Source organism: Abrus precatorius, unplaced genomic scaffold, assembly GCF_003935025.1.
Source record: "Abrus precatorius isolate BTA unplaced genomic scaffold, Abrus_2018 Scaffold4, whole genome shotgun sequence".
NCBI classification, from domain to species: domain Eukaryota; kingdom Viridiplantae; phylum Streptophyta; class Magnoliopsida; order Fabales; family Fabaceae; genus Abrus; species Abrus precatorius.
The window spans coordinates 16,890,963-16,906,530 of NW_020874384.1; the positions used below are offsets into that span (position 1 = coordinate 16,890,963).

General features: G+C 32.0%; 2 protein-coding genes across 4 annotated transcripts; both read right to left on the reverse strand.

Moving 5' to 3' along the window:
- Positions 1–2,243: 2,243 nt before the first annotated feature.
- Positions 2,244–6,683, reverse strand: LOC113865544 (DEAD-box ATP-dependent RNA helicase 56-like). 2 transcript variants are annotated; one of them, XM_027500180.1, is made up of 13 exons: positions 6,635–6,683; positions 6,501–6,571; positions 6,230–6,345; positions 5,966–6,066; positions 5,370–5,542; positions 5,052–5,283; positions 4,834–4,952; positions 4,176–4,232; positions 3,901–4,085; positions 3,280–3,424; positions 3,065–3,148; positions 2,924–2,987; positions 2,385–2,738 (listed from the first exon to the last, which is right to left on the reverse strand). In XM_027500180.1, exons 3-13 carry the CDS (start codon positions 6,340–6,342, stop codon positions 2,728–2,730), a joined length of 1,284 nt encoding a protein of 427 aa, XP_027355981.1. In that variant the 5' UTR covers positions 6,343–6,345; positions 6,501–6,571; positions 6,635–6,683; the 3' UTR covers positions 2,385–2,727. The 2 variants fall into 2 exon arrangements, with proteins under 2 accessions (XP_027355982.1, XP_027355981.1); XM_027500181.1 differs by having other exon boundaries at positions 2,244–2,987; positions 5,370–5,677; positions 6,641–6,683.
- Positions 6,684–9,393: 2,710 nt separating this feature from the next.
- Positions 9,394–15,324, reverse strand: LOC113865545 (DEAD-box ATP-dependent RNA helicase 56-like). 2 transcript variants are annotated; one of them, XM_027500183.1, is made up of 13 exons: positions 15,236–15,324; positions 15,110–15,174; positions 14,860–14,975; positions 14,584–14,684; positions 13,941–14,241; positions 13,609–13,840; positions 13,379–13,497; positions 12,756–12,812; positions 12,481–12,665; positions 11,229–11,373; positions 11,048–11,131; positions 10,912–10,975; positions 9,394–9,943 (listed from the first exon to the last, which is right to left on the reverse strand). In XM_027500183.1, exons 5-13 carry the CDS (start codon positions 14,076–14,078, stop codon positions 9,933–9,935), a joined length of 1,035 nt encoding a protein of 344 aa, XP_027355984.1. In that variant the 5' UTR covers positions 14,079–14,241; positions 14,584–14,684; positions 14,860–14,975; positions 15,110–15,174; positions 15,236–15,324; the 3' UTR covers positions 9,394–9,932. The 2 variants fall into 2 exon arrangements, with proteins under 2 accessions (XP_027355984.1, XP_027355983.1); XM_027500182.1 differs by having other exon boundaries at positions 9,399–9,943; positions 13,941–14,113; positions 15,236–15,318.
- Between the last annotated feature and the right edge of the window lie 244 nt (positions 15,325–15,568).

Sequence of the window (15,568 nt, forward strand, 5' to 3'; positions counted from 1 at the left end):
ATTTCACTTTCTAAAATCTAAAGTTCATAACAGATGTTGAAAACCTGTTTCTAATAATGTTGATAGTCATAAAAAATAAAATCACCCCAATAAATTTGTTTACCTTAAAATGGGTTCAAATATAATAAATATTCTCAAAAAGGGAAAACATAATTATTAAACTAACAAAAAATAATATAATTTAAATATATTTAAAACAGGAGAGTGAAATTTACTGTAAATAAATAAAATATTTTTCTTATAAAATAACAGAAGTACACAAAACCACAACGGATCATAAATATATCGTTTGCTTTATAAAACTAAGCCGCTTCAAGATATATTTTTAATATATCTTTTATAAAACTAAAAATGTAAAATAAAAATTTATGTTAAAATAAATAAATATTTTAATTTAATAATAAATATCTTATTATAGTAAATAAAACTAAACTAAAGAGATAGATTTTTCAAAATTTTAAAAATATATAAAAATTCAAAAATATAAACTTAAATAAAGGTTTAACTAAAAATTACAAAAAAAAAAATAATACCTAAAAATATTCTCATTTAAGATGACTTTTAAAATAGTCCCATTTAAAATTAAGATTCATAAATTATATACAAATGAATATTATAAATCCATTAACATCATAATTTCTAGACAAGTAAATAAAAAATTACACAAATTAAAGCAAAAAGTAAGAAAAATTTACAAAACTAAACAAGTTAATAATTTCATTTAGTCATAAAATAAAATTTGTGATCATTAATTACATATTATTATTATTGTTGTTGTTGATGATGATGATAAAACTAAATTAAAAATTAAAAATTAATATTAGTCCATGTGAGTAATTTAACTAACTAAAAATAAAGTTTATATTTAAAAAATAAAATACTTATTATATTAAAAATATAAAATTATAATATATTTCTTTTTAGAGAAGGTTTTACTTTTAGATACTGAAAACTAATACTAAGAGTTAATGTTCAAGAAAATATAAGTATAACATAATTATTTTTTTGTTGTATAGATTACATAGCTTTTTGGAAGACCACTGTAGATAGATGATACAGATCTGAAGGATAAACATTTTCTTCTAAATATTTAAATTCAAGATTACTTATTAAAATAAAATAACTTTATACTACTTGTTCTACGTGGTCAATGTTAAAGTACTGATATCATTAAAAGCATAATAATAATAACAATAATAAAATTAATGCATAAGTGAAAGTATTTTATTTAAGAAAATAAACTCATTTAATAAGGTTAATTTTTATAAAATTTGACGTAAACCTCGATGAAATAAATTAGGGAGAAATTTTAGAAGATTTATAAGCAACTTTTTTTGTAAGCTTATCTAAGTACTTTCAATTTTTTTTAGCGAAACAGTGATACGTTAAAATAAGTCTAGATGAGCATCATATAAATTTTTCCAACGGTTCCTTTTACTTATTTATTTATATTTGATAACATTAAAATTGTGAATTTGTCTTTCTAAAAGTAATAATTAAATGTCATGTTGCTTAACATAAATCATCAACAGTGGTTGAATAATAATAAGGCATAATGGTAGAAGGCACCATATTCATTGAAGCGAATAATCAAAAGATTTTGTTGGACACAACTTTCACCAAATAAATAGACACATTGACATAGTTAATGATAATAAAATTTTACGTCATTTTGTTTCATTTTTTTTTCCACATATTTTCACCTTTATTTATATATTTTTTTATTTTCTATTTTTAAATATTTAGAAAAACACAGGAAAAAAGGACTAACACTATTTTCCAAATAAATGCTTAAAAGTAAATACAAACTAAAAATAAAATAACATTTTAGTGTAGAATAAATTCTAAAATCAAACTGCTTTTAGTAGTTTCTGAAAATCTAGTCATCGTGAAAACTATGAGGTATACATTTAATGTTTGCTTATTCATGTATAAGATTTCCGTCGGTTTAATCATTCATTATTATGACACAATTTTATGAATCAAATACATGAGTTGAAAATTTTATATAATTATAAAAAAAGCATTAAAACACTTAAATTAAATATTTCTCCAAAAATTTTAAATTTAAGAAATAAAATTCACTGTCAAACAATCAGAATATATAATCAATGAATATTAATTATCTATTCGTATAAAAATTCAAAATAATATGGATTGTTATTCTTTCATACATAAATTTAACAATTCATTCTAACAAAATTCATATATATATATATATATAATATTTTTTTTACTTTCTAGACAAAAAAGATATTAGTAATTAAATAGTTAAAATAAACTACGGTAAAAGTTAAATACCCATACCCTCCGTATTAACTATCAAGACCCACCCTGAATATTAAAATAATTCAATGCGACGAAATAAGCATCGGAGTAGATGACAACCAAGGCGACCATCCTATTAACCTTAGATTTTATACTTAAAAATAAAACTAAAATATATCTAATTAAAGCACAGTTTCAACGTCGCAGTAAAACTAACTCAAAACATGGGAGTTCATAAAAACAGCGTAGCTGCCACAAAAAAATACGGTAATTGAAACCGCATAAATACATAAGCCATCACACTGCAATACCTACCGGTAAATCATGGTAAAATGTCCTAGTCTGTAAAACAGGCTCTGGTATCACATTAGATAATCATCAACTGCACCGTTCAAATTAACCCAGTCTACTACTAATCCCATTCAAGCAGTTAAAGCATTGATCCCAAAATCAGATCTACTATGATGGCACTGCAGAAAATGCAAAGGAGATCTAGTCAGAAGAAAGTTGACATCAACAATGCAAAATAGTTGAGAGTATCAAAATCCAAACGCCCAAAAGTTAAAATTTTTAAGGGAGACAAGAAAAATATCGTTATTTCAAGGTACTAAAAATAAGTTAGTGTTTTCATAGTAATGGATGAGAAAACACATACTATAGGTAGAGGTATCAATCTGCTCAGGAAGCTGTTTTATATCCACCTCAAACCTTGACTGAACCTGTAAATACACCACACAAATCAGAAATGCTAATGGAAACAACATTAAAAAAAATGTCAATAAAAGAAATTTCTTACATTATTGAGAACATCAACATCAGTAGAACATGAAACAAATGTGATTGCAAGGCCTTTGGTGCCAAATCTTCCAGCTCGGCCAACCTGTACAAAATCCCTCCAAAAACGTTTGAGTAATTCCATCGAAGTCTATGCTTTAGTTACAAAAAACCTATGCTTTAGTGACAAAAAACCTAATACATAGAAAAAATTAAACGGATCTTATGCAATCATACCCTGTGCAAGTATGTGTCTGCAGAATCGGGCATGTCATAGTTTATTACAATGTTGACACGTTCAATGTCAATCCCTCTTCCAACCAAATCTGTTGCAACAAGAATCCTTGTATGCCCCTCCTTGAAACCTTTATATCGCTTTAACCTACAAATAACAAACAGAGATCATAAACAAATATATACAGTTCAAACAACCACTACCATTGCTGCAATAAATAGAAACAATAAGGCAGAAAATTTATTCCATGGATAGATGGCACCCCACCACTTTCACCACCCTTCATTTACCAGTTTGTAATTGAAAATTTTCTATGGATAGTTTCATTCTTTCCCACCAAACAAAGCCAAAATCCTTAATGCTCTCCAGTACATAAATTACACTAGTATAACAATTGAACAAATTCATTAAGCAATTTCAATAATCCTATTTGGAAACTCCCAACATATTCATCAACTTTTGAACAAAGCAATTTCATTAGGAGTAGAAACTTGTATTCAAAATATCTCACATAAAATACTACAAAAAAAAGATAAAAAATAAAGATAATGAGATGGAATCATCAATCAAACATGAATAGAACCAAAGGTCTACAGCATTCATGGACATCTCATAGAACAAACCTTTCTTCTTGGGACATGCCAGAGTGAATGCATATAGATGGAAAGTTGCACTCCACAAGCAATTTGTCCAGCTCAGCTGCTCTACTAACACTTTTCACAAAGATAACAACTTGATTGAAGTCCAGTGCATCAAGAAGGTCATTCAGTTTCCGATTTTTCTCCTCCTCTTTCAATTTGATGTAGTGCTGTCATGTTACTAACCAATATAAGTCATACAGATCACATTATTTTAAAGGAAGAAAAAAATAATAATTGAAAAGCTGCAGACAGACTACCTGCACAAGTCCATGAAGGGTCAGCTTGGCCTCATCATCAACATAAATTTCCATTGGCTGAAAGGAACAATTTCACAGTAAATCATATTAGGGTCCTTCTTCAAGCTAATGGTATCCACAACGAAAAGAATGATGGATGCAGATCCCCTGAATGACAGTTCTGGTCCATCTGTTTTGTCTCCTTCCTCATACTTTTTTTAGTCACGCCAAGTGCCACTAACACTCTACACTCACAATTGCAATCAACAAACCCAGAATTCCCTAACAACCATCCCCCCTTGTTAATGCAAATGAATGCCCATTCCCCACGAAAGTGAAAGGCCCATACCTGAACACATACCATGTTTAGGGACAAAATAAACTTCGGAGAACAAGAGGGGGGGAAAGGTACACATACAACCACCATCAGGAGCATTACTCAAATATCTACCCAAAACTTCTAGCCCAATCTACAGCCACCAGCCCACCACAAATTACCCCACCCGCTGGGTGTTTCAGTAAAAAGTGGACAAACAAAAAACACTTCAAACAGAACCCCAATCAAAAAGTAAAAATTGATGAAACCATAGCATTCTAAATGTCTAGAAACCTCTCAGGGAATGTGCGCAGTATGAAAAAGAGACTTCAAATTCAAGTAGAACTGGCCATGGGATATTACATCTTGCATAAATTTCTTGCAGACTGGGCGAATTTCCTTGCTGAGTGTTGCAGAAAACATCATAACTTGCTTATCATGGGGAGTCATCTTGAAAATGTCTTGAACATCTTTCCTCATATCTGCCGAAAGTATAATAGGAAAAATAAAAACCATACAGTAAATACAAATCATCCAAAAGTAAAATTCAATTAAAATGACTATTCAACAATGAAGCATACCTAGTGATTCCAGCATCTTGTCGCATTCATCTAAAATGAAATGCCTAACATTCTTTAACGAAAGGTCCTTTTCCCTAGTCAATGCTAGTATTCTACCAGGTGTTCCAACAACAATATGAGGGCATTCATTTTTCAACAGATCCTTGTGAACTTTGATATTGACCCCACCATAAAAGACAGCAACCTTTAGATCTGGTAAATAGGTACTAAACCTCTCAAACTCGTGGCATATCTGCATGGAGGAGATTGCAAATGTTAAATTGGAACTAACCGGAAAACCAAGTTCCAAGACTTTATGTATCGAGTCCCCAAGACTACCTGGTATGCCAATTCTCTTGTGTGGCATAGAACAAGAGCAGAAACTTGGCCAGGAACAGGATCAATCTGCTGCAACGTTGAGAGAACAAAGACAGCAGTCTTTCCCATTCCAGATTTTGCTTGGCAAATTACATCCATTCCGAGAATCGCTTGAGGTATGCACTCGTGTTGCACTGATGATGAAGAAAATAAAACACGGCCGAAGGAACCGAAGGTAAGTAAAATAAACCTTTTCTGACATAATTTGATTTGATGGTGTTACCAAATCATGCTAATTCTTCAAAAGAGGATTGTGTTACAAGTATTACCTGCAAAATAAGCATTGAACAATGGTGGAAGTTCAGTCAACTTCTCCACTCAGGAAGAGAATCAAACAAAAATCATACAAGAATGATATCATAGTCAGGCATTAAAAGTAAGGGCAGGTAAACTGAATCAAACAATTTCATTTTACAATTAAAAAAACACAGTATAAATTTCAAAGAATAATTCTATTAACCCTTACAACTTTTAAATCCCCAAAAATCATCACATCTACCGCAGCCCAAGCAAACAACATGAACTATAAATAAAATGAAAATAAATTGATAATTTGCCTTCGGAAGGATGCTCAAATCCCGAGTCCACAATAGCCCGAAGAAGCTCTGGCTTCAAAAGAAAGTCTCTGAATCCTGAACTGTGAATTCCAACATAGCCCCTACCAATATAAAACAACAGAGAGAGATTAATTACTAATAATAATCGTAGATTTAGGACCTAACTCTGAACAAACTCAATATGCAATGAGGCATCACACACCCTAACCTAGCCCTACTACCCAAACTTACTTCATGCCATAAGAGAAACAAAAGACAACTTACTTCTTTGTAGCCTCGCCGTTGACTTTAGCTCCGACAGAGTCAGGGGCCTTGTCTTCTTCCTCCTCGTAGTCAAGAAGCTCTTCCTCGTATCCTTCGTCCTTTGTTTCTCCCATTATCTGCAAACCACCGTGTCAATTAAATCAGACCATCAACGAAAGTATTATAAAATTTAAACCGATAAACTGAGGTAGAGCTAAAGAAATTACTATCAAACTTAGCTGCAAAAAACCTAAAGATAGAGAAATCTAGGGTTTTAGAAGAGGGAAAATACCTGCGAGATGAAGGATCGTAAGAAAGGTTACGGGTTGGGGGATAGGGTTGGGGTTAGGGTTCCAAAAGAGTCTGCAAAGTAAATTTTGTTAGATGAAAATCAATTTGTGGAAAAGAAACTGAAGAGAGCGAAACCTCCACGAAGCAAACAGCAGAGCGAGCTAGTTATAGATAGTGAATGAGCGAGTCACACCTGTGTCATGCCCCTATTTATAGAAAGCCGCAACCGCCATCCATTACTCATTACTCATTTATTCTGTTTAAGGTACCCTTGCTTGAAGCCATATGTTAAAAAATTATTAACTATGTTTTATTAAATATTTTAATTTTATAAAAACGTGTTAGATATTTTTATAATTTAAAATATTAAATATCTTATTTTAACTTTAAAAATCAATTTTAACTTATTAATATATATATATATATATATATATATATATATATATATATCCTTAGATACAAATTAAAGAATCATTTTACTATACACTGACACTTTTATCATTTTAGCTTAAACGGGAATATTACATATAATGCTGAATAAAACTATATTTTTTTATTAGATGTGTTCAAAAAATGTTATAGATTAAAAAAATAATATTTTATTATCTTATTTTAATTTTATAAAATATTTTTATACCTGTTACATTTATTCTTGTACCATTTAATAATTTTTTGTTGCATGATTTAATCATAAATTCAACCATTAAATTAAAAATTTTAATCACATGTATTGTACTTGTAAAATTTAAGATTAATTTAAAATTATTTAAAAAATAAACGTAATATATATTTTCAAAATATATAAAAATGAGGATCCTTCAATAACAATTTTATAGATGTTTAATTTTAACAAAATTTGACAAAATTATATTTTAATCAGTTAGATCAATAAAAATTATTCTTGTATTAAATTACCAGTAGTTGTAAAAGTGAGTATAACTTACACCAATGAAATTTGATTCTTAACATATTTTAATATGATAATAATCATTATTGTATGTAATGATATGTATTTTCTTTCAAAATAATTAAAAAATATTATTAAATTTGAAAACAATCAAATATAGGAGCGATTGATAGATTATTTTGTTTTTTTCTGTTATTTTTAAATAAAAAAAAAATAATATCTCATTTTTAACTTTATAAATTTATTCAATAACACCATTGGAGCCTTTAAATGCTACGAGATTTATGAGTTTGCCGATTGAGATTGCATTTCATCCTTGTGTGTTTAATAAACTTGTGGATGACTGTGAAGCATAGACATACATGGAAATTGGGATAATTTGCTACGAGCAATGAAATGAAGTGTAGGCATTAGGGGGGAAAGACTAATACTTCGTTTGATTTTATTCAAAAGCAAAATAAAACAATAAAAGAAAATTAGGAAAGAGTATAACTTTTTCTGTTTTTGTTCAATGCAAAAATAGTTGGAGAAAAAAAAAGATGCGTGTTTGTATTCTCCTAACACATGAATAAAGATTGTTTTGAGCGTTAGTATGCTCAATCATCTTCGAGGTACTTATATACCAAACAATGCAAGAGGAGGAATCAAAGTTTAGTTTACATGGAAGTGAATTTATAATTTTTTAAAGTAGAAATAAGGTCGCATTTGAAATCTGATATCTATAAAACATCATGCATGAAGAACTTTGTTGAAAAGAAGGTTATCTCACTAATTAGCAGTGGTATAGACATCATTAGGTGACTTTCATACTGTAAGCTAAGCATACTGTTCTGGAACGAAGTCTAGGGCTAGTCTTGTTGAACTGCCTGATGGCAAGGAGCTTATTTCTTTTGTAGAACCTTATTCATACATATGTCGTAATGGGGAACAGATTAGTTTTGGGCAATATAATTTGGTTCCAAACTGATACAGTATGTTAAAGATTTTCTATTCAATAACAATCTTCACTAGACAGTGGCTAGTATTATTGGTCAATATTGGGAATGGAATATAACTCCATAATCTTTTGCGCGAGACACTTGCAGTGAAGAGACATCTTAGATATCAACACCCCCCCCCCCCCCCTTTTTTTCAGTAGAATTTAAAATCACAATATGAACCCAATCCTTGATATTTTATGGCACTGGAAGGGAACTCACAATCTAAATTATTTATTTGGAAAATGCACATCAAGGCTCTTCTTACCAACGAGGAGACAGTTAGGAGGTATGACAGACAGAAGCACGTGCAACATGAGGTACTAAACCATAACCAGTTAGTCATGCAATGATAGATTGGAATCTGCCAAAGTTGATTTGGAAAGGGATGATTCCTCAAACTTGGCCGAGTAAATTCTTCAAGGTGAACATGAAGGAGCAGTCGCCGCATCACCCGAAAAAGAATTTGGCAAAATATTTTGGCGAACATTCAAGTGGACCCAAGGCAAGTTATGTTTCATTTATGGCATAGGATTAAACAGGTGCTAAATGCTTGATCCGATAAATTGTCAGGTAAACTATTAATTTTTGGGGAATCACTAATTCGTTGGTTCCTTCCACCTCTTCCATACGTGAAAGTCAATATCGATGGAACAAAGTTCGCATATAAGTTTGCTTGTGGCAGTCTGATTTGAGATCTAGTACATTCGACCATTTAGCTAAATTGGGGGCAAGATGCTCTATTCTCCATGCTGCCTTGAGATACAAAAAAAATTACGAATTTTAAGTATTTATACATCAAACAATAAACTACTCTTTCTATTTTCTGCACAAACATTTTTAAACAAAAATATAACATAACACCACAATGAATCAATGATAAATATTAAAGTAGGCTTTTCACAGTAAATAAACCCTAAAATTTGGGACTTATTTTCCTGACATGCACGATACCCTAGGATACCGTCACTGAAGAAAAAAAATGTTCGTGTTCACAAAAGCAGCATACAGAAAACAATTATTAATTAAAATAATAAATAAAACCCTCCATTAATATGCTGTATAATACAAAGAGGCCTAAATTTCCTGTAGAAAATTTAAAATAATTCAATGCACCGGAATAAAGCCTCAGACTAAGTGACAACCGAAGACTAGCACAGCAAAGCCAACACTTGATATTCTGCTTCCAACCTATTTTTGTTGGAAACATGGCAGACTCAGGATCTTCTATTTAAAGACTAGGCTAATAAATCGATGGTCATATATTAATTAAACCGGTTTCAACGTATTAAAACTAAACTCAACACGGATGTTCATGAAACCATCCATCGTAGCTGCCACACAATACAGTATATGAAACCCCATAAAAACATAAGCCATTATACTGCAATATCTAATACTGACAAATCTTTCATGGTAAAATGGCCTATAGTCTGTATAACAGACTCTGGTAGCGACATGGCTAATCATCAGCTGCACCGTTAAATTTTTCCTGCGTAACTACTAACCCATTCAAGCAGTCAAAGCACTGCTCCCAAAAATAACTCTACTACGACGGCACTGCAGAAAATGCAATGCAGATTTAGTCAGAAGAAAGTTGACAACAGTGGCACAACAATTGCAAAAATAAAAGCAAAATCTAAGAGACTCGTAAGGAGGAAACGAATTATCTAGACAGTGAAAACGGTAAATAAAAATTGATAAAAAACTTGAACTCAAAAAAAAATGAGCGGAACAGTAAAATTTTAACGGAGACGAGAAAAATATTGGTATTTCAATTTAGTGTTTTCATAACTTTATCAAACATAGATCCATGCGAAGTGAAGACAAAAAAAAGATTGGCATACCATTGACTGTAGTAAGCCTGGTATGCAAAGTGAAAGCAAGAATCTCAAATAAACATACTGCGGTTGACTGTCTAGAATTGGGTACGAAATTTGAAAGTTGAAATAAGGCCTATTTATTCTACATTTTAGGTTGGAAAGCCCCCATCTCAAAAATAGAATTACCACCTAACATTAAAATTTCAAGAAATTCCAAAAATAACTAGCTCAAGCTTATATGTCAACATCATAAAAACTGCCAACATCCAGGAATTGATAGGCACACCTCTCGCATCTTTCTGTAGTGCAAAGATTTATGTTGATGAAACATAAGTTGGAAAAATAAAATTAAGATTTTCCTTTTGAAACACACTTAAATGAAACTGGTTAAAAATATATAGCAACCTTATTTAATTAGTAAGATTTCATAAAATTCATAAACATTGTAAGAAATTAAAATGCACTAAAATAAAGTTTAAATTGTTACAAAGTAGTAATAGTCATTATATTTCATATTTATATAAATATTATATTAATTTTCAAAATATTTTATAATTAATTTCAATATTGCATACACATGATAAAGTTTAAAATTTGACATAATTGAAATCAAGTTCAAAATTAAAATTCTGAACTTTAACTCCACTTAGGTCAACTATGCAAACCACAATATGAAATAGAACCAATGAATGAAAAATCACATACTATAAGTAGAGGTATCAATCTGCTCAGGAAGCTGTTTTATATCAACCTCAAACCTTGACTGAACCTGGAAATCACACAAAACATAAATCAGAAATGCTAATGGAAACATAAAAGTCAACAGAAGAAAGATTCCTACATTGTTGAGAACATCAACATCAGTAGAACATGAAACAAATGTGATTGCAAGTCCTTTGGTGCCAAACCTTCCAGCTCGGCCAACCTGAACAAAATCCAACCAAAAACATTTGAGTAAGTAATCCCATGTAGCGACATAACTAACAGAGAGAGGACTAAAAGCAGATCTCATCCAATCATACCCTGTGCAAATATGTGTCTGCAGAATCAGGCATGTCATAGTTTATAACAATATTGACACGTTCAATGTCAATCCCTCTTCCAACCAAATCTGTAGCTACAAGAATCCTTGTATGGCCCTCCTTGAAACTTTTATACCGCTTTAACCTGCAAGTAACAAAGATCATACACAAATGTCATCAGTTAACAAACAAATCCCCTCACTGCAATACATAGAAACAATAAGACAAAAATAAAACCTAATACAGCAAATAAAATAATCAACCTACTCTAATGGCAAAACAGAGAAATGAAAAAAGGTTATCAGCAAACAATTAAAGTAGTAAACAAAAGGAGGTCTGGAGGGTAACACCCTTTCCCACCACTTTCATTTATCACCCGTACAATAATAATTTTTCAGTGGATAGATTCATTCTTTCCCACTAAACAAGGCCAAACTAGCTAATGCTCCAGTACATCAATAGCCCTAGTAGCATGATAATTGAACAAATCCATTCAGCCACTCCAATAATTCCATTAGAAACTCCTAATTTACATACTTAACAACTTACAAACAAAGCAGTTTCTTTAGAAGTAGAAACTTATATTCATAATGTCACACAAATAAGCTATTTTGCTTAACTACTGATTATAATATTCCAGATACAATTTTTGGAAGGACAAAAGCCAAAATACTATCTCAATGCTGCATGTAGCTATTTAGAGTAAAGGTAATGACACCTTTTTTTATCATTATTCTTAACTTGCGATTAGAGCAAGGTAACATCAACGCTTCTCTGTAAACATCCACATAAAACCAAAAGATATGCATGTCGCGTTTTCCAGTCCATTCTAATACAGTTCTAAAAATTGTAAGGTGTACAGAAAGTTGGTCCCAATGGTATTAATTGGTTTAAATAATTAAATTTCAAGTTTAAAATAAAGTCATAATATATTCCCAACCCAGTAGTCAAATACAATAACCTACAGCACGTGTTAACCTCTTAAATGAAAAGCCACATCCTTTATTATTTCGTTTTGTTTAACATTTCTCAACAAAAAACAAGAGCATATCCCGTATCTTTACATCCATATCAAATCCCACATGATAGGCATATAAAAATCAATAATATTGGATTCAAAGTTTAAAACAAACAACATTAAAATTTCTACAGAAAAAAGATAAAAAATAAAGATAATGAGAGATTGAATAATCAATCAAACATGAATAGAACCAATGTTCTTCAGCATCCATTGACATCTCATAAAACAAACCTCTCTTCCTGGGACATGCCAGAGTGAATGCATATAGATGGAAAGTTGCACTCCACAAGCAATTTGTCCAGCTCAGCTGCTCTACTAACACTTTTCACAAAGATAACAACTTGATTGAAGTCCAGTGCATCAAGAAGGTCATTCAGTTTCCGATTTTTCTCCTCCTCTTTAATTTTGATGTAGTGCTGTCATGTTACTAACCAATGTAAGTCATACAGATCAAGTTATTTTAAAGGAAGGAAAAATAATAATTGAAAAAATGAAAAACGGACTACCTGCACAAGTCCATGAAGGGTCAGCTTGGCCTCATCGTCAACATAAATTTCCATTGGCTGAAAGGAACAAATTTCACAGCAAATCAGATTAGGGTCCTTCCTCAATGGAATCCACAACGAAATGAATGATGGATGCAGATCCCTTGAATGACAGTTCTTTTCCATCTGTTTTGTCTCCTTGAAGAAACTTTATTTAATCACACCAAGTGCCACTGACACCCTACACCAGCACCCTAAGAAAACTGATAGCGACAAATCCAGAATATCCTAACCTCCTTCCCTCCTCATTAAAGAAAATGAATACCCAATTTGGAGACAAAACAAACTTCCAACATGAACCAAAAGACACGGAGAAGTACATAAGGGCCACCCCATGTAACTAAAATATCCATTCAAAAATTCTAGCTGAACCTACAGACACCGGCCCACCGCACTCCACACCCCATCAACAGGGAGTTTCAGTAATTATGGACAAATAAAGAACGCTATACAAACAGAACCCCTATCAAAAAGTAAAAATTGATGAAACCACTGCATTCTTAGTATCTAACAAGCTCTGAGGGAAACTGAGCAATATGAAAAAGAGACTTCTAATTCAAGTAGTACTGGCCATGAGACATTACATCTTGCATAAATTTCTTGCAGACTGGGCGAATTTCCTTGCTGAGTGTTGCAGAGAACATCATAACCTGCTTATCATGGGGAGTCATCTTGAAAATGTCTTGAACATCTTTCCTCATATCTGCAAAAAGCACAATAGGTACAATCAAAACCATAGTAAAAAGGTAAAATTCAACATAGTAAAAAAGTAAAATTCAAGTTGGTACAATGACAATTCGGCAATGAAACATACCCAGTGATTCCAGCATCTTGTCACATTCATCTAAAATGAAATGCCTAACGTTCTTTAAAGAAAGGTCCTTTTCCCTAGCCAATGCTAGTATTCTCCCTGGTGTTCCAACAACAATATGAGGGCATTCATTTTTCAACAGATCCTTGTGAACTTTGATGTTGACCCCACCATAGAAGACAGCAACCTTCAGATCAGGTAAATATGTGCTAAACCTCTCGAACTCATGGCATATCTGCATGTAAGAGATTGCACATCTTAAATCAGAACTAACCCAAAAACCAAGTTCCATGACTTTGACGTATAGAGACAACACCCCCCCCCCCAACAATTACCTGGTATGCTAATTCTCTCGTGTGACACAGAACAAGTGCAGAAACTTGGCCAGGAACAGGATCAATCTGCTGCAAAGTCGAGAGAACAAAAACAGCAGTCTTTCCCATTCCAGATTTAGCTTGACAAATTACATCCATTCCAAGAATTGCTTGAGGTATGCATTCGTGTTGTACTGATGATGAAGCAAATAAAAAAGGGCCGAAGGTAAGTAAATTAAATCTTTCCTGAAGCTTTTAATTTGATTTGATAGTTACCAAATCAGGTTAGTTCTCCAAAACAACATTGTGATATAAGTATTACCTGCAAAATAAGTATTAAACAAAGGTGGAAGTTCAGTCAATTTCTCAACTCAGGAAGAGGATCAAACAAAAATCAGACAAAGATGATATAATAGTCGGACGTCGAAGATATATTTGTTAACCATTCTGTTAAAACCATCCAAATCCAAAATTTCAAATTATAAAGGAGAGAAAGGAAAGGGTAAATAAGTTGATTTTAGAAGAAAAGAAACCCAGTATAAATTTCAGAAAAAATCTTATAACCGTTACAACTTTAAAATCTCCAGAAATCATGACATCAACCGCAGCCAGGGTACAATAAATAATAACTATAAATAATTATGGAGGTTATTGAATAGATTGCCTTCAGAAGGATGCTCAAATCCCGAGTCCACAATAGCTCGAAGAAGCTCTGGCTTCAGAAGAAAGTCTCTGAATCCTGAACTGTGAATTCCAACATAGCCCCTAACAATATAAAACAGAGAGAGATTAATTACTAAAAATGAGCGTAGATTTATGACTTAACCCTGAACCTCGTGCACTAAACTCGATATGCTTCTAAGAAATGAGTCATTACACACCCTAACCTAGCCCTACCACCCAAACTTAATTTCACCAGTGGAAACAAGTGACAACTTACTTCTTGGTAGCTTCGCCGTTGACTTTAACTCCGACAGAGTCAGGGGCCTTGTCTTCTTCCTCCTCGTAGTCAAGAAGCTCTTCCTCGTATCCTTCGTCCTTTGTTTCTCCCATTATCTGCAAATCACCGTATCAATTAAATCAGACCTTCACCGAAATTATTATCAAAATCAAACGATAAACTCAGATAAGGTTTAGCTCTACAATTTCTAAAGAGAGAGATGTCTAGGGTTTAAGAAGAGGGAAAATACCTGCGAAATGACGGACTGAAGGGAATTTACGAGTTGGAGGGTTGGGGTTAGGGTTCCGAAAGAGTCTGCAAAGTAAATTTGTTAGAAGAAAATCAATTTGGGGAAAAGAAACTCAAGAGAGCGAACCTCTCAGAGATAGGAAGCGGGGCGAGCGAGCTGAGGTGAGCGGGTGAGTGATCGTAAATAGGGTTTCATCACATAAAGCCCCTTTCATCAAAAGCCGCCACCGGCCCAGAAAAAATATATATTAAATTTTCATTTTTCAAAAAGTTTTCGTATATAATTTTCTCTATTAATTTTAGTCATTTGAAATTTATAAGATTTGATATAATATAAATACGAATATTATTAAATTGAACTACATTTTATAAATAAAAATAAAAACATTAGATTTTTACTTTTACATTAATAAAATTTAGAATTTTTATAAGTAATAATTGTTTTTATTATTGAAAAATA